Here is a 19,132-nt window from a genome sequence, read left to right on the forward strand (position 1 = left end):
GCTGGGCCTTCTCCGACAGCCCTATGGGCGTATCGCGGGAGGGAGTTCGCGGCTCGTACCCGGAGTATACGCGCACTGTGGTTGTAGTAGCACTAAAACCAAAGACTTAGTAATGATGCTTAGGTGGATGTGATTTAAAATGTATAGCATGGCATGTAGTGCATATCATGTGTTGTGATGTGTGGACTGCTGTGTGGTCCACCTTTCTACTTACTGAGCTAGTGAGCTCATCCCACGTGTACACCCCTTTTTAGATGATTTTGCAGGTCATACATCTGAGGAGCATGGGGTGGGTCCCACAGTCGAGTTTCCTGAAGAGGACTGGTGGACCCCTGAGGAGTTAGAGCACGGCGCTGACTGCTTGTGCGAGAGCTGTGCTGCGGGACAGCAGTTCTGAGGCCGAGCTGAGCTCCACCTTGGAGGCCGTGCTGAGCTCCACTTCTGAGGCCGAGCTGAGCTCTTCTATGTGATGTCGAGTTGGGCACGACCCTCGATGCCGAGCTGAGCTCCAGCCTTGATACCGAGCCGAGCTATGTACTCTGATGATTTTGATGATTTCCTGTATATACTTGATATTTGAATTTTATTCTTTTTGTGTATATATCATGCCTTCGGGCCCAAATGTATATAATTATTGTATCACCATTCGGGTATCAAGTGTATAGGATTTATTCACAGGTAAAACTTAGTCTTCCGCTGATCTGATGAACTTATGTTAGTGTGTGTATGCTGTGGTGGAATACAGTATCTGATGATCCTGGCAGGTTTGGGTTAACCGATGTTAACTCGGTCACCGCTCCGGTTCAGGGTGAACGGGGTGTGACAAACGGTGGTATCAGAGCGTGATGCTCTGCTCCACTCACAGCATACCATTAGAATCCCGTAGATTCTATAATAGGAAAATGGGGTTGGGCTAATATAAAAGCTTTAAAGATTAAAAGCTAAAGAAAGAAAGTATAAAAAAGGGATTGCATTATATATTGCATTCATGGCATGCGTGAGTATACATAAAAAGGGGATTAGGTTGGTGATGTAACCTATAGAGTACTATTTCGATGAAATTTCGGCAGCATAACGGCGTAAAATGGGATTTCCAAAAATTTTACACAAATACCTGATAAACAACAGATAATAAATATAATAAAGATCACAGATGGCACAATACATCACAACAAAATCACACAGGCACTCCACATATGAAAACACCACAAAAATCCACTATCCAAAGATATTTTATTCCATAAATGAAACCAGTTACAATACATATACAAGGAATGAGAATAAATAAATATACAATGTCTACAAAAAAAGGAGAAAATGGGTAAACAGCTAGTGTGGGCGAGCCGAGCCCTCACTGGTCGTCGTCGTCGTCATCGTCGTCGATGATCACCACGTTCGCTGGAGGCCTAGAGTTGACGTCGAAGCGGTGATCGTAATAATCGAACCTCGCGTTCACCAGCCGTACCTCCCTCCGAAGCCGGCCATAGTCTGCTGAGATAGCGTTGGCCCTGGTGTCCAAGTCCTAACCCAGCCTAAGGAAGGAATCCTCCAAGGTGGTCTTCCTGGAGGTGATCTCGTCCAGCCGCCTCAGCATCTGAACCTGGCCATCCTGCAAGGCCCGCATGGAGGACGTCATGCCCTCAAAGTCGTAGGCACCACTCCCAGGTGGTGGGGCTGTAGCTCTAGAAGAACTAGGGCCAGGACCTCTCGACTCCTGAGGCGCCTCCTCAGGGATGCTGCCACCCATCAGATCCTCCTCCTCGTCCTGAGGAACGTAGTCCTCATCCTCCTCACTGGACTCCTCCTCCATGAGGACATCCTCTATAGGGGCAGCCCTCCTACCCCTACCTCTCTGAGTTCCTGATCTAGGAGGTGAATCCATGAGGGTCTGAAGACCCATCTTCAGGAGGTTTCTCCGGTCGAACCTATCAGCCGGAGTCTTCCCCTCCTCACCGCTCAGATCCACCCCGAAGAACTCGAAGATCCTAGTGAGGATCCTGCCGTAAGGAAATCCTCCATCCTCTGGGTGGGAAGTATGGTGCTCCATCGTCCTGAGAATAATATAGGGAAGGCACAAGTGCTCGCCGCCTCCCTCTGCGGCCGTGAAGATGCAGAATGCAATGAAAGCCGCCATGAAACCCACCTGGTTCCGATGACCTCCTCTGGGAAGCAGGTTGAACTGGATCAACCGGGCGAATAGACGAACCTCAGGGTAGAAGGATGTCTCGGACTCCGGGCGACTGCTACTGCCGCAGATGGTCTCGTAGATGACGTCCGGTGTCTCCAGGCTCATGAACGGTCCCTGAGGCCTACCCCTGGGGGGACTGTAGTATCGGTGTCCCGCCACCGATATACCCAAGATGCTGGCCAAGGTGCCTACCGTCAGCTGGATATCCACTCCCTTCACCAAGCTGCTGATGGTGAACTCCCCGTACGGATACGACACCTCTAGGTTACAATAGAATCGACGGACGAGCTGCTCGTAGCATGGTCTGTCCACATGAAGAATAGAGTCCCAGTCCAATGCTGAGAACCTCTCCTGAAGCCTAGCCTTGTGGAAGTCCTCGACTACCACGGTCTTCTCCATCAACACTGACCCCTTCAGGAAGTTGGGCCAGTTGGCTGCGGCCTCTGCACTGAGGAAGTGCTCCTCATCATAGTCTGTAGGGTCAGACTGGGCAGGTGCAGGTCTCCCTGTGCGAGGAGCTGAAGAGCTGGTCTCCGCACTCTTCCGCTTAGAAGCGGTGGTCTTGCGTCTAACGCCAGAGGAAGATGGTCCTTTGCCGGTGCGTGACGACATCCTGGCAATAAGAAAAGAAAGTAAGGATTAGTACAGAAAGGAAAAGGCAGCAGCATTAAGAAGGGGAAATCCAAAACCCAATTCATGCAAAATGGGAACGGCGATAATCTAGGAACGATAGGAAACTTATGACATAAAGCACGGTAGTTGACAATGCATAGAAACATGCCAAGACAGTAAAATGACAGCAAAAAAAAGGAAAGAGCATAAATAACACGGGAGGATTCGATTTCAATGCACCAACTCATTCACAATGAAGTAAAAGCTTGAAACCCCAGGTCTAGAACGAAATGCCATAGTAGTGGGATGATGGAAATGCAAGAACATACCCCAAATAGACTATGGAGTTCCATGAGTACATGTATGGGATGAAAATCAAGGAAACCAATGCCAAAAATAGGGATTTTCATGGAAATACATGGGGATTCCAAGCACAGTGGATAATCTATGCAAATTAAAGCATATTAAGCACAAAGCAAGTGGAATGCATCACAAAGAAGTCATCAATTGGAGAAAAAGGGTAAGGATTGAAGAAACCCCCAAATTTGGAAACCTAGGGCACAAATTGGGGTTTTCTCCAAATGAAGGGATAAAATTCCTATAAACTACAAATGACCACAGTAGAATCATCACAAACACATGGAAAGACTGTTCTATGGTGAAAAATATGGAAAGACAACCTAAGGTAAAGTCTATACATGCATTTTACCCAAATGGAAATTCTGAGAAAAGGAAAAAGGAGGAACTTACTTGAATGAGGGTGAGTTGACTCTTCTCTAAAGTGCCGAGTGGGTGAGTAGACTCGTGAGTAGAAGCGCCGAGGAGACCTCCAAGATCGCCCAAGGAAGAAAGGAAGAAAGAGAAAGGAGATGGGGAAAGAGACAAGACAGAACAGGGTCTGTAGGGCCCTGTTCGTGTTTTAACACGGGCAAGACCGGCGGGTATAACCGGTGGGCTCCTACCCGCCGGAGCCACCCGCCAGTGTGAGGCAGTAAGACCGGCGGGTATAACCGGCAGGCCCCTACCCGCCGGTTCATCCCACCGGTTATGGCAGTTGGGAAATTTTGAAGATTTTTCTTCTTTTCTTGTTCCCTTCTCTCCTTCTAGCAATGATTTCATTGATTGTCACTATGGATGTTATTCCTATGATTAATATGCTATGGTCAAGTGGGACCATTGGCATGTATGTTGTGGACCTTGTCTGTATCTTGGAATTGAGCTATGATTATTTACAGGCTATCATACACTACAACACCTCATGTAATGGCATATAATTGTGTGCCTAAATCAATTCTATGGTGTTTAACCAATATGGTGTGTGATGTGTTCCAGGTACAGGGATACGATGGTACGTACTAGATCCGGTAGTAATGCCCGAGGTACCTCGCGGGGTCCTCGTCGGGTCGGTCGACCATAAAATCCCAGAGGGTCCCGTTTTGTGGGGCATACCTCACCTCCACTACCTCAAGAGACCCTTGGTCAGGGTGGGGCACATGGGAACCCACCTATGACTACACTTCCGGACCCTCCACCGGTCATTACACCGGGAGATGTTGCTACAATAATTCAGCAGTCCCAACAAGCTTTCCAGCAACAAATGCTTCAGCAACAGCAAGCATTTATGACTGCCATCCAGCAACAGTTGGATTTTTCTCAACCGGGTCAACCGCCCCGAGTACTCACTCCGCAGGACCCACCTGTAGGGTTAGGAAAGGGACCACAAGTGGTGGGTACACCTCCAATCCCACCATTCGGTGTTCCTCAGCATGGGATGCCTCCTCCATACTCCTACTATCCTGTCTATGCTCCTAACTTCCCGGCGACGAGTAATACGTCAAGGGTAGTGGAGTCATTCAAGAGGAACTTACCACCGGTATTCTCTAAGGTGGGGAGTGATCCTCTGGAACCGGATCAATGGATCCAAGAATTAGAGAAGATATTTGAGGTGCTTGAGTGCACGGATGCCCAGAAACTTATTTGTGCTGGGTTGCAACTCAAGAAAGAGGCAAATTCTTGGTGGCAAGCCTCCAAACCTATATTGATGGCTGCTCATCCAGAACCTACTTGGGAGCAGTTCAAGGAGTTGTTCTTGGATAACCATTATCCGCGCAGTTTCAGAGACCGAAAGGAGACTGAGTTCATGGCCTTAACTCAAGGAGGTAAGACTATCCTTGAGTACCAACAACAGTTCGAGAGTTTGTTCCATTTTTCCCCAAGGCATATGCGAACAGCTAAAGAGAAGGCAGCAAGGTTCCTAAAAGGCCTAAAAGCATCTATTGGGTCTGTGCTTGAAGTCTTGGATTTGACCGAATATGGCCAGATTGTACAGAAGGCCAAAACAATGGAAGATAAGCAAAAGGGTGAACAGTCCCTCACCCCTGGACTATGGAAGAGAACAAATCCATTCCCAGATATGGGAAATTCCTCCAAGGCTTACTGCGGATCATACAGTTCTGGGCCTATGTATAGGCAGCCCTATAGGCCATCTGGCTACCCTCCTAGGCCAGTTGGTGGTTCGGGTTCTACTTCTTTTCGCCCGAACACTAGTGTGGCACCTGCAGCTCCAAGGCCACCTCGACCTCCATCTGCAGCGGGTCAAGTGCAGAGGGGCCCCGCTCCAGTTCCGACGTCTCAGATTCGTTGCTTCAATGCCATTCCTATGGGCATTATGCGAAAGACTGTCGGGCCCGACCAGCCTTGCCCTCCAGTCAGCCCTCTGCGTACCGACCTCCCTTACCTCGAGGCAGTCAACCGCAGGGAAGAATGTATGCCCTATCAGCCGAGGAAGCTGAGGCTAGTACAGAAGTTGTAGCAGGTACATTTNGGTCAAGTGCAGAGGGGCCCCGCTCCAGTTCCGACATCTCAGATTCGTTGCTTCAACTACCATTCCTATGGGCATTATGCGAAAGACTGTCGGGCCCGACCAGCCTTGCCCTCCAGTTAGCCCTCTGCGTATCGACCTCCCTTACCTAGAGGCAGTCAACCGCAGGGAAGGATGTATGCCCTATCAGCCGAGGAAGCTGAGGCTAGTACAGAAGTTGTAGCAGGTACATTTTAAATTAAGAAGTTCATTATGATTAATATTGATGACCTGCTGAAATTATATACATTGTTATACTAGGTATCCTACCCATATCGGGCATACCAGCCTATGTTTTATTTGATTCAGGAGCTACTCATTCATTCACATCTAAGAGATTTGTAGGGAAACTTGGGATGTCACCAAGGATCCTAGACCATGGAATGATTGTTAGTATGCCTACTAGTAAAATTGCACAGTTGAAGGAAGTGTATGGGCCGTGCCCAGTGGAGATTAGTGGGAAGAACTTTGATGCACAACTCATCAAATTCAATATGCAGAATTTTGATGTTATATTGGGTATGGATTGGTTGTCGACTCATCGAGCTAATGTGATCTGTGCGGAAAGGCTGATTAAGGTAACAGATGACGAAGGGAAAGAGTGGGTATACCGAGCAGATACAATGAAAAGGGTGAGGAAGGTCCTTGTCTCCGCTCTCCAAGCGGTAAAGTTGCTAGAAAGTGGATGTCAGGGTTTCATAGCCTCGGTACTCGATGTTGATGCAAGAGTTACACCTCTAGAAGAAGAAAAGGTGGTTAAAGAGTTTCCCGATGTTTTCCCAGATGATCTGATGCATTTACCACCTGATAGGGAGTTGGAGTTTGCCATAGACTTGACTCCTGGAGCAGCTCCAGTATCTAAGGCTCTATACAGGATGGCACCAGCTGAATTGAAGGAGTTGCAGATGCAGTTGCAGGAACTATTGGAAAAGGGGTTTATTCGCCCAAGTGTTTCACCTTGGGGTGCCCCGGTGTTTCAAGAAGAAGGATGGTAGTTTGCGTATGTGCATAGATTACCGGGAGTTGAATAAGCTAACCATTAAGAACCGGTATCCATTGCCACGCATTGATGATTTATTTGATCAGTTGCAAGGAGCCAGGGTATTTTCGAAGATAGAGCTTCGGTCCGGCTATTATCAGCTCAAGATAAAGAGCAGTGATATACCCAAAACAGCATTTAGGACTCGATACGGCCATTATGAGTTCCTAGTGTTGTCCTTCGGGTTAACCAATGCGTCGGCAGCATTCATGGATCTAATGAATCGAGTATTTCAGGATGTGCTCGACAAATGGGTAATCGTTTTTATTGACGATATCTTGATCTACTCCAAGACCGAGGAGGAGCACACTCAACACTTGAGAATGGTGTTACAGAGGTTGAGAGATCAACAGTTGTTTGCCAAGTACAGCAAGTGTGAATTCTGGCTTGAACAAGTTGGATTCCTGGGGCACGTAGTGTCTAAAGCTGGAATTGAAGTAGATCCTGCTAAGGTGAAAGCAGTAGTGGAATGGGAAAGCCCCAAGAATGTTACTGAAATTAGAAGCTTCTTGGGTTTGACCGGATACTACCGGCGTTTTATCGAGAATTTCGCTCGGATCTCAGCACCAATGACCAAGCTGACTAAAAAGGGTGTGAAATTCGACTGGGCAGAGGAATGTGAGAAGAGGTTCCAGGAATTGAAAGAAAGGTTGGTGACTGCCCCTGTGCTGACTATTCCTGAGGGCACAGGTGGAATGACAGTCTATACCGATGCTTCCAAAGTTGGTTTGGGTTGTGTTCTCATACAACGGGGGAAGGTAATAGCGTATGCATCCCGACAACTAAAGGAATATGAGAAGAATTACCCCACTCATGACTTGGAACTAGCCACAGTCATTTTTGCCCTTAAGATCTGGCGATATTATTTGTATGGAGAGAAGTGTGAGATATACAGTGACCACAAAAGCCTGAAATACTTCTTCACCTAGAAGGATTTGAATATGAGACAGAGAAGATGGCTTGAACTCATGAAGGATTATGACTGTGATATTCTGTATCATCCCGGCAAGGCTAATGTAGTGGCAGATGCATTGAGTCGGAAGACACAGACTGTGTCGCTCTCATACTTAGCAGTCAGCTCACCACTTGTGCAAGAGGCGATGCTAATGGATGAAACCCTCTTGTATGAAGGGGCAACCTTAGAGCTTGAACCTCAACCAGAAAACCTTAAATGGTTGACGGTATCCTTATCGGCTCTACAGGTGCATCCGGCAATCAGGCAAGAGGTGATAATGAAGCAACCTTTGGATCCTGAATTGCAGCAGATTAGAGTTTAGGTTCAAGACCAAACAATGAACGACCCAGATTTTACTTTAGCCAGTGATGGGGCATTGATGTTTCGAGACAGATTGTGTGTACCCGATGATTTGGATATACAAGATAAGATAGTGAGAGAAGCACATAGCTCCGAGTACTCACTCCACCCAGGAAGTACCAAAATGTACAAAGACTCAAACAAAGTTACTGGTGGCCAAACATGAAAGTCACCATAGCTTTATATGTGGCGACTTGTCTTACCTGCCGGAAAGTGAAAGCTGAGAGGCATCGACCTTATGGTACCCTTCAGCCACTCCCAGTACTAGAATGGAAGTGGGAAAGGATTACAATGGACTTCGTCACCGGACTACCAAGTACACCTAAGGGAATAGATGCGATATGGGTGATTGTGGATCGGCTTACCAAGACTGCTCATTTCATTCCTATCAAGACCAAGTTCTCCATGACCAAACTAGCACAACTTTACATGGACAACATAGTGCGCTTACATGGAGTGCCAGTGAGCATTGTTTCAGATAGGGACCCAAGGTTCACTTCCAGATTTTGGAAAAGCTTACAGCATGCCTTGGGATCGCAACTGAATTTGAGTACAGCTTTTCACCCACAGACGGATGGTCAGTCGGAGCGAACCATACAGATATTAAAAGACATGCTCAGGGCATGTGCAATGGAGATGAGTGGCAGTTGGGAAGAATATATACCTCTTATGGAGTTTGCATATAACAACAGTTACCAAGCCACAATTGGGATGGCTCCGTATGAGGCATTATATGGCAGGAAGTGCAGAACTCCTTTGTACTGGGATGAGGTAGGTGAACGTCGAATGTTAGGACCTGAGATGATACAAATGACTTGTGACAAAGTCGACGTTATTAGAGAACGGATTAAAGCAGCTCAGTCCCGTCAAAAGAGCTATGCGGACACCCGCAGGAAGGAGATTGAATTTCAGCCAGGAGAAAAGGTATTTCTCAAGATCTCTCCTACTAAAGGTTTGCAAAGGTTTCACAGAAAGGGGAGTTGAGCCCAAGATACATCGGACCATTTGAGATCTTATCCCGGGTTGGCTCAGTAGCCTACATGCTTGCTCTGCCACCTTCGCTTGGGGATGTTCACAATGTATTCCATATATCCATGCTGAAGAAGTACATGCATGATCCATCTCATGTACTACCCGTGGAACCAGAGTACCTAGAAGCTGATATGACCTACACAGAGCAGCCAACTGAAATTTTGGACCGGAAGGTGAAAACCCTTCGCAACCGCTCCATTTCCTATGTAAAGGTGCGATGGGCTGATCATTCACTTGAAGAAGCATCTTGGGAGGTAGAAGAAGAAATGCGAGCCAAGTACCCTCATCTTTTTGATCAACCAGGTACGCAATTTCGAGGACAAAATTTTTCAGAAGGGGGGGTAATGTAATACCCCGCTTCTTAAACCCGGTCTGATTTCGCGGTTGAACCGGTTTAACCATGCAGGAACCGAGCCAGAGGATATTAGAGCGGGTTCCTTATGGGCTATGATGGCACGGGTGACCTTAAACACCGGCTGGCCCGACAAGTCCGAGCCAGTGCCAGAAGAGACGGGAGTGCCCAAACCGTGTACGTGCACCTACCACAAGGCTATGTACGGATAAAACAGGTATTACATCTGTATTTTAAGGTATATACGTATGCTACATCGTATGCCTGGGGTGGGGTTCGCGCCGAGGTCCGAACCCGGACAAAATCCCAAGTTTTGGCTCTCAGGTGGGTAGGACAGGTGGGTGCACCCACCTGAGTGACCCATCCAAGAGCACTATTCACTTAATTAGGAATAGTATATAAGGCTTTATGAATTCCTTTTCTTTCCATTTATTACCCTCGTACGTTGGTGAGAAAAGTAAAGAGGAGAGAGAAAAGAAAGGGAAGAAGAAAGGAAGAGAAGGAAGAGGAAGAAAGGAAGGATTTCAGTGGAGCCGAAGCTTGATCTTCTCATTCCGGTGCCGGGAGAGTGATCTTCAACTCTAGATCTACAGTTAGAGGTAAGCAAAGTTGGGTTTTGTGAACATTCACCATACCCAAGCTTTAAACCCTTGATTCGAGTATGGTTTCTTGAGATCTTGTAAATACCCTTTGAAATGATGAATCTAAGGTTTAATAGATGATTTATGTGTTGATCTTGAAGGATTTGAAGAGATATTGACAAGGTAGAAGAAGCATTGTGAGTTTGAAGTGATTTGGAGGGGCAAAGAAGGTAAGATGGTTTCCCTCACTTGAATCTAACCTAGATCTAGGTTAGAACCATCCTATAGGACCTCGAAGGTGTGAAGAATGGGTGGGGGAAAGCCCCATTTGATTCTCCAAAGGATGGAGAAAATGGGAAAGAGACAGTGTCATTTCCGCCAAGACCGGTGGGTACAACCGTCGGGTACCTACCCGCCTGTGGGTACCCACCTGAGAAGGCAGGGGGCCTTCAGGCCCAACCGGCGGGTACCACTGGCGGGTACAACCGGCGGGTACCTTCCCGCCGGTCCTAGAAATGGGTCCCTGGCCCAACCGACGGGTACAACCGGTGGGTACAACCGGCGGGCCCCTACCCGTCGGTCCCAAACCGGTGGGTAAAATCGGTGGGTAGACAGCCCACCTGTCTGACCCACCCGTGTGGCCTCGAAGGTGATCCTTATGTCCGATCAAACCCAAATCGGACGTGTGACCTTCTTTTGACATTCTAAACACAATTTTGACATCGGATTTCATTAATTTTGATTCTAAAATGGTGAAGTACTAACCCCGCTCAATTATGTTAGGTTCACCAAATCCTACCCGATTTTCTCCGGATCTCACCCGTACCGAACGGGAATCCTTGTACGCTACAAGTAAGTGGGGAGAGTACGTTTGGCCTTGTTTCAACGCATTTGTTTAGCATTCATTTAATTATATCTAATCTAGTCATGTCATCATGAATATGCTATATAGATTAGTCATTCCACACATTGATGTGCATATATGCTATGTTTACTTTTCAAATGCCAATTTAATGAGATGTTTATATGTTGAATGTGGACATCATGGTGCATAATGCATTGATAGACTAGATGCCGTAGTCGGCTTGGAAACGAATGCATTGGTGGCCCGTGGAATGGGACACGGTGGCACTATGCAATCGTACTATTGTCATATAGGAGCATGCGGTATTAGGATTCTCACCATCCCGTGCTACGACCCTTCCCAACAGGGGTTAAGGTGTTGGGTTACCATTTGGGGGGAAGCAGGGGTCGCGGTTGTCGGACACTGTGGCGGTTAGGCATTACGCCCGACGAGTCATGTAGGACAGTCGGCAACCCCGGTGGTACATTCAAGAGGGCCAATCGTACTGCTTTTAAATTGCTGGAGTCAGCACCTTTATTTTCAGTCATTTACATTTCTGTTGAGAGCTGATGGACGGCATTGTCTTTACTTTTCCGAGTACTCACGGTGGGCCTTCTCCGACAGCCCTATGGGCGTATCGCGGGAGGGAGTTCGCGGCTCGTACCCGGAGTATACGCGCACTGTGGTTGTAGTAGCACTAAAACCAAAGACTTAGTAATGTTGCTTAGGTGGATGTGATTTAAAATGTATAGCATGGCATGTAGTGCATATGATGTGTTGTGATGTGTGGACTGCTGTGTAGTCCATCTTTCTACTTACTGAGCTAGTGAGTTCATCCCACGTGTACACCCCTTTTTAGATGATTTTGCAGGTCATACATCTGAGGAGCATGGGGTGGGTCCCACAGTCGAGTTTCCTGAAGAGGACTGGTGGACCCCTGAGGAGTTAGAGCACGGCGCCGACTGCTCGTGTGAGAGTTGTGCTGCGGGACAGCAGTTCTGAGGCCGTGCTGAGCTCCACTTCTGAGGCCGAGCTGAGCTCTTCTATATGATGCCGAGCTGGGCACGACCCTTGACGCTGAGCTGAGCTCCAGCCTTGATACCGAGCCGAGCTGTGTACTCTGATGGTTTGATGATTTCCTGTATATACTTGATATTTGAATTTTATTCTTTTTGTGTATATATCATGCCTTCGGGCCCAAATGTATATAATTATTGTATCACCATTCGGGTATCAGGTGTATGGGATTTATTCACAGGTAAAACTTAGTCTTCCGCTGATCTGATGAACTTATGTTAGAGTGCGTATGCTGTGGTGGAATACAGTATCTGATGATCCTGGCAGGTTTGGGTTAACCGGTGTTAACTCGGTCACCGCTCCGGTTCAGTGTGAACGGGGTGTGACACAGCCAATGTGGGTTTGGGAGCCCATCTTTGTGATCACTAGTAGTACTCGTCAAATGTTGTCCCATCTTGATAGAGGATGCGATATTGGATATTGTGGTGACTAATGCAAGACTGTTACTGCTGAACTAAGTGGAGTTCTAAGTATACTGCAACATTTGGGTGTGAAGGCTCCGCAATGAGTTTTGGAGGCTTACTAGACAAGTGTCTTGGCAAGTCCCAGCTAAAACAATGTTTTGGGATGAGGAGCGGGTGGGAGGTGGGAGATAAAACTGTCAAAAAACTTACTCAGTTGAGGGATGAACACTATTTTTGGTAGTTTCGTAAACCTAAACCCAAAAGAATGTATTTTTGTTAATTGAGACATAAGTTGAGTAATTTTGTAAAGGGAAACCCAAAAGTCGGTAATCATTTAATTTTCCCTAGTATTTTTCTGATAAAAAGTTAAATCATATAGTATAGCTTCGTCCAAACATACAGTACATCCCATGTTTAAATAGGCATACAAAACTTTAAAAAATACCATTTAATATTGATACAACAAAACTAATACATATACCATAATATAAACATATAATATAAAAAAAAAAAGGAAAACTTCAAATATAGCACATACTTATTTGTTGATGTCCGCTGAAACCAACTGATATTTGATTGTATATATATAAAAAAAAAAAAAAAGGGATATTTGATTGATCTAGATTGGGTTCAATATCCGAATAGAGAAAAAAATCCACATCCATAAAAAAAAAAGGGCGAAAGTGACCGATTTAATCTAAATTAGTATCATATGACAGATATTGATATCAATACTAACAACATTCCCAATATTTTCCCATTAGTTAAAGTAAAGATTGAGTGATCTAGATTTGTAAAGTGAAACCCATGGGTGATGTTAGCATAGACATTGCGATTCAGAAAAGTTAACGGCTCAACCAATAGAGGTTGAAATGCAAGAGACACATTTTCAAAAGGAATGGAAAGAGTAAGGGTGTTAATTGGTTCGGTTTCGGTTTAAATGGTGTGGATCGATTCGGTTCACATTTATTTGATTAAAACCATAATTGCACCATTTACTAAATGGTTCCATTTTCTGAAACCGTGACCATTTAGTAAATGGTTTTGGTTTCTAAATGGTGTCGGTTTCACGGTTTTAAATGGTTTCGATTTCGATTTATTCCATATGGTTTGTAAAACGGTTCACAATCGGTTTGTTATAACTTACAATCATCTCTAAACTGAAGGTCAAAAGCTTATCAAAAAATAATTGGTAACCACAAATAAGAGATTTTATATTAACGATGGTATGCCTTAATTTGATGACCTAGTGCTATTTCTTTGCATGGTCATTCTCAAACATTTAGAACTAATACCATATAACATTCAAATCCAGCCTTCTACACCATAAAATATAAAAATGATAGGTGACTCAGCCAAAACACCCTATCTATGATAACATAATAACATAGTAACATATATGGATTACAAGTTTATGATCTAAAACCTAAACTTGAACTGAATTGCAATAAATAATGCCAAAGCAAGATGTGCACTTAATTTAATTGTTAATTGTTATACGGATTACTGCTCCTTCTTTATTTAATTGTTATACGGATTAATCAGATCGGTTTAAACAGTTTTAAACGGTTCGGTTTAAATGGTTTTAATTCGATTTGAAACCAACGGGTTCAGCGGTTAAAATCGACCCAACCCGTTTAGCTAATCGGCCTGAATCTTGAAACCATAATCACACAATTTACTTAATGGTTTTACGATTTCACTGTAAACGAATTGATTCGATTTCGATAAACGGCTTCGAATACAAATTCATATCCTTAGGAAAGAGTGTTATAGATGCTGGGCATCCCAACAACGATCCCAGCCTTTTTCCATTAGGTAAAAGTAAGATTGAGCAGTCAGATTTCTAAAGTAAAACCCAGGTGGACCCTAGCTACACGCATCACTGTCACAACCAAGAATCATTAGATTGGAATATAAAACCCTTTCGTGTTTTATTCTTACCATAAAAACCACAGGGTAAACTTGCATATCAAGTTAATAATGGCTAAAGCGTAATTATGTACAAAACAAAGGGCCTTTACACCGCATAACGAAACGGACGTAACGACTTAAAGCTGCCAACAAGTGAACTACGTGTTAGCAAGTGAACTACGTGTTAGCTTCCATAATTTCGTTGCTACCGCGATTTGCAGGTGAGAAGAGAGCGCAATCTTCGTTAAGTGAGTCGAATCTCTACTAATCTTTAGCAGAAACTTCGTATATAGAAAGAAAAATTCTCTCCCAAATTAGTTAAATATCTGATAAGTTTAGCTTCATTCTGCGTTTCAATCGATACGTAAACTGATCTAAATGGATCGAAACTCTGCTAAAATTTAGCTAAAGCTTAAACAATTTCTGATTCTTGCTTGAAAAACATTTTGAGTCTCTTCTGATTTAGTAGGTTAGTCTCACTTGATTTTCTTCGAATGATGTTTATAGTCTCTGCTAATGTTAGTTGAGTTTCGCGTGAGTTCAACTTTTGTAGGTTATTTGTTCACTTCATGGCTGAATCATTCACTTTTGATTTATCTTCAAGAAGCAAAATAGTCTTTGTTAAAGTTAGTAGCGTTTCGGATGAGTTTAGATAATTTTATTTTCGTTGCAGAGCTAATTAAATTGAGCAGATATGACTGAGGTAGTACAGCCTGAAGTTTTTCGCCAAAGAGATTTACTGTTTCGAGTGCGTAGAACTGTCATGGAACTATTGAAGGATCGGGGCTATGTTGTTCCAGATTCAGAGATTGAAATGACAAAAGAGCAGTTCATTGAAAAGTATGGAAAAATCTTCAAAAGGGAGGACCTGGATTTCTCTCGATCCAAACACAATGATCCCTCGGACAAGGTTCTATCAATTTCATTTACAATCACTCTACATAGTCTATTAGTTTATGTGCTAATGAAATTGATTATGGAATTGGTGACTCTGTTCCTTTTTTATTTTGGGTCCGTGAGACAGATATGCGTTTTTTTCGTTGATGATAAAGATGGAAAAAAAATTGGGAAAAAAAGAGTTGAAGAGTACAAAGATCGCATGAAACAAGCAGGTGCGTCCAGGTCTATAATGATATTGTCTAGGGCACCATCTCCAATGGCAAAGAAGGAAATGGAGTTGCACAAGCCTGCAATTCATGTCGAGGTTTTTCTTGTGAGTTCTAATTGATGCTACTGTTTGTGGAATCACATTGAAAATTTAAATAGAATGTGTACATTGTCATGATTAATTTCAGAGTTTCTTGTGATGTAGACTAGCTTCGAATACCCTTCATGAATTGCCATCTAAAGCCTCATTGTTCCATCTATCTTCTCCATTAATATGGAAGTAATCATTTTATTGATAGATAGTTTCAGGGTTTGAAATTATTATACATTTCATGAGTTAAAGCCACCCAAATTTGTCCCATATATTTTCCCTTCTCTTTCTGTGTTTGTTCTTATGGATCAATGACTATATTTTAATGTTTTCTTAATTGTGAATGAGATTCGTACTTTTCCACAGGATCAAGAACTGATGTTCAATATAACAAAGCATTTCCTTGTTCCAAAGCATCAGGTTCTCTCTGCTGATGAGGTGAAGATTTTGGTGTGCCGCTACCATTTAAAGCTTTTACAGGTTTGTATACTAATGGAAGAACGCTTATCTTGCAGGAGTATTTCCATCATTCTTTTTTGTGCTAACAAAATGTCTGTATGTTTCTTAACTGTTAATGCTTATGTCTTCTACTTTCCTTTGTTTGTCAATATGTAATGTTTTGATCATTTGCTTCTTAATTAACTTGATTTTCCGAATTTACTAAGTGTTGTTCCAGTGTCGTCAGCTGATGGCTTGCCCTACAAGACCCAGAAGGTTTTTTTATACATATTTTATGCATCCAGCCCCCACCGCCCCTTTTTATGGCTTTGCCTACTATTATTTCTGTGATTATATTCTTCTGATTTTCTACATCCCATAATCTATGCTTGGATAAGTTATCAGCAATAGCTCAATCTTCTACTCTGATAGTGACAGTATACATAGTGTAGTAACACTTATGAATTCATTATCACCCGAAGAAGAAATGGTGTTGTTTTCTCCAAAAGCTAAAGAAATTGTCAATGAAATAATTAGAGTCAATATTAGTTAAGTAGAAGCGCAACCCTAAGTCTTAGTCTGTAATGACCAAAATGGAAGCAGTTTTTTATTTCATTTGTATATCATTCCAGCTGAGATCCACCATGTACTCTTGTGTAGAGAACCCCATCGTATCATAGGAATTGTAGCTCAGGATTCCATTTGGTAGGTTTTCTCTTTCATTTTTCATTTTTTTCTTTCAGTTTTGAGCATCTTTAGAATATATCTTATCTTCTACTGTCATACTTGTGAAGAATGATAATATATATATATAAATTTCTTGCACAAAGAGATAAAAGGTAATTACAAGAAAGTTTTGAACCTGTAATCTCTCATTTATAAGAAACTGGTAGGTAATTACTGTAGTAAAAAACTTGTAGGATGTCCCTGGAAAATTGGTGAGGTGGTAGGGTGTATCTTAGCATGGTTATCCAAAAAACATTTAAATCAAAAGTAGGTTTTGGTCAATTCTATCCTATAAGTTCATGGTTAGAAACAATAGATTGCATGGTCCTAAGCGGTTATCTTATAGATTTATCTTTCTATCCCAAAATGCACCTTGGTCTTGTTTTTAACCTGATTGACATATTGGATGTTACATACCAAGGTTACCGATGCATGTGGTGGTGTCTGAAATTGATTCAAGATGATGGAAACGGCAACCCTAAAAGCTCAGTATATGAATATAATGGTATTTTATGGGCCAGAATGTTGGGCGTAAGCATTGTAGCCGAGATGAGGATGTTGAGATGGATGTGCAGCAAAACTAGGAAGGATAAAGTAAGAAATGATCATATTATAGTAGATTTGGGTGTTGCCCCTGAATAATGATAAGCTCTAAGAAAGTTGCTTGAGACAACATGGACATATTCAACAGAGGCATTGGGATGCACAGTAGGGAGGATTGACCTGATTCAAATTGAAAGAACTAAAGAGCCAAGGGTAGGCCTAAAATGATTACAGGAGTAGTGAGGAAAGACATGCATATTTTAAGACTTATCCAAGTGTGACTTCGAATAGAGCTGATTGGAGGGCAAGGATTCATGTAGCTGATCCCATTTAGGTGGGATTTTATTGAGCTGTTATTGTGTTCCTTTCTTTTTACTAGTTTTATTACTAGTTTTGTCTTTGCACAGATCTATCTAGCCCACCCCATTTAGTTGGGATAAGGCTGGGTTGTTGTTGGTATTTTATATTGATTGATCACCTAGTGCCGCCGTATTTATGTCTCAAGTTCGTGCGGCTGTCAAGCTTCCATTTTCTTTCTACACGCTAGCCCTTATTACATAGGTAGGATTTTATTTTCTGTTTCCTTTTACTTTTTTTCCCGTCCTTCCAACCCAAATCTATAAGGTTAATTTCAAGGCATTCCTGCCTTTTAGCTAATAGTAGATGTGTGTAAGCTACCCTTCATACATCACATTGTGGTAGCAGCTTTTCTAATTTTTCTTCCAAACCTTAATATGCCAATAATGCTGTTACGTACACATGGCCAGTTTTTTTCATAATGGATTTTTTTTATTTATTTCTATTGCCTTAATATTATAGGAAAAACATTTTATCTTTCGGGGCTTTGTCTGGTTGCAAGGGGAATTAAAGGGAATGGAAGGGAAAATTTCCCTTGCAATCAAACATTGCCTCAGTATACTGTTTCTTTCATTAATGCAAATAATCTTGCACTAAGGTGAAAATGCTAGTCTTTAAATGTATCTTTTATACATAGCTTATCTGCATTAGCTTAATTTGTTCTTGCAGATTCTAAACGATTTCAGTGAATTTGATGTTCTTTTTCTCAGTTCTTTTCTTTTGATTACTTTATCACAGTTAGCTTTGAAATTGAAATTTATCTGAGTTATTTTTTCTGATCACAATGTTGTTTCAGCTTCCACGGATTCAAGTTAATGATCCAGTAGCTAGATACTTCGGCCTTGTTCCTGGACAGGTCCTGAGGATCAGCCGGTCAAGTGAAACTGCTGGCAAATATGTTAGTTACAGGGTTGCTGTATAAAGCTATAAGCTCATCTCTACACTAATGAGTTCATTTTCCTTGGATGATTATATGGAACTGTTATATTTGACCAAGCTAAAAACCAAAGGCATGAGCTATTCTTACAAACACCATTCTCAAATACTGGCCCACTTCAAGTCTAAACTAAACCTCATCTGATAAATTTAGATAAATCTGAGCCATTTTTCTTTGTAACCCATCTATCATGAAATGCATTTCTGTTATTTTTTGGAAAAGAATTTATTAAATTACAGGGGAGCAGGGAATATCAGCAAGCATGTTGTTGATTTTCAACCATCATGCCCTTTTAATTGTCATGTGGTGCTTCAAATGGGGTTGACAGTTTGTAGACTGGTGGACCCCAAGGTTATGTGTTTACATGTCAAATTTTAGACCAATCTAAGTTTGTAAAGCGGCAAAATCAGAAATGGAACAATCTGGGACCACCAAACAGGGTGAAGGGGGCTATAATATGGGTGCATGCATGTGAGGGAATGCCTGCAGATAAGATAATATAATGAAGTTCAGCTGAAATTTAATATGTGCCAATCCACATCATCTGTAGACCCCAAATAGTTAGAATTGCCATATCATTCTTCCACCCGACAAAAATACTGGTTTGACCTTATGTAATCAACGTCATTGAAGACACGTTTTTTCACTTCTGACAGGTCCGTCAAAATTAGTTATCAAAAATACATAAATAAATAAATAAAATAAAAAAAGTCTG

At 42.9% G+C, this 19,132-nt stretch overlaps 1 protein-coding gene across 3 annotated transcripts; it reads left to right on the forward strand.

The window, feature by feature from the left end:
• The first annotated feature begins 14,392 nt into the window (after positions 1 to 14,392).
• LOC122063946 (DNA-directed RNA polymerases II and IV subunit 5A-like) lies at positions 14,393 to 18,638 on the forward strand. 3 transcript variants are annotated; one of them, XM_042627633.1, is made up of 5 exons: positions 14,393 to 14,466; positions 14,892 to 15,128; positions 15,243 to 15,431; positions 15,783 to 15,896; positions 18,277 to 18,638. In XM_042627633.1, exons 2-5 carry the CDS (start codon positions 14,913 to 14,915, stop codon positions 18,400 to 18,402), a joined length of 645 nt encoding a protein of 214 aa, XP_042483567.1. In that variant the 5' UTR covers positions 14,393 to 14,466; positions 14,892 to 14,912; the 3' UTR covers positions 18,403 to 18,638. The 3 variants fall into 3 exon arrangements, with proteins under 3 accessions (XP_042483567.1, XP_042483568.1, XP_042483566.1); XM_042627634.1 differs by having other exon boundaries at positions 14,400 to 14,439; XM_042627632.1 differs by lacking the exon at positions 14,393 to 14,466 and adding an exon at positions 14,491 to 14,687.
• Positions 18,639 to 19,132: the final 494 nt, after the last annotated feature.

Source organism: Macadamia integrifolia, unplaced genomic scaffold (genome assembly GCF_013358625.1).
Source record: "Macadamia integrifolia cultivar HAES 741 unplaced genomic scaffold, SCU_Mint_v3 scaffold1496, whole genome shotgun sequence".
NCBI classification, from domain to species: domain Eukaryota; kingdom Viridiplantae; phylum Streptophyta; class Magnoliopsida; order Proteales; family Proteaceae; genus Macadamia; species Macadamia integrifolia.

Bases quoted from the DNA above. Each gene is read 5' to 3' on its own strand.
- LOC122063946 (XM_042627633.1), top strand. From the start codon at position 14,913: ATGACTGAGGTAGTACAGCCTGAAGTTTTTCGCCAAAGAGATTTACTG. The intron at 15,129-15,242 runs GTTCTATCAATT...TCCGTGAGACAG, and splicing joins ACAATGATCCCTCGGACAAG to ATATGCGTTTTTTTCGTTGA. The intron at 15,897-18,276 runs GTTTGTATACTA...ATGTTGTTTCAG, and splicing joins ACCATTTAAAGCTTTTACAG to CTTCCACGGATTCAAGTTAA.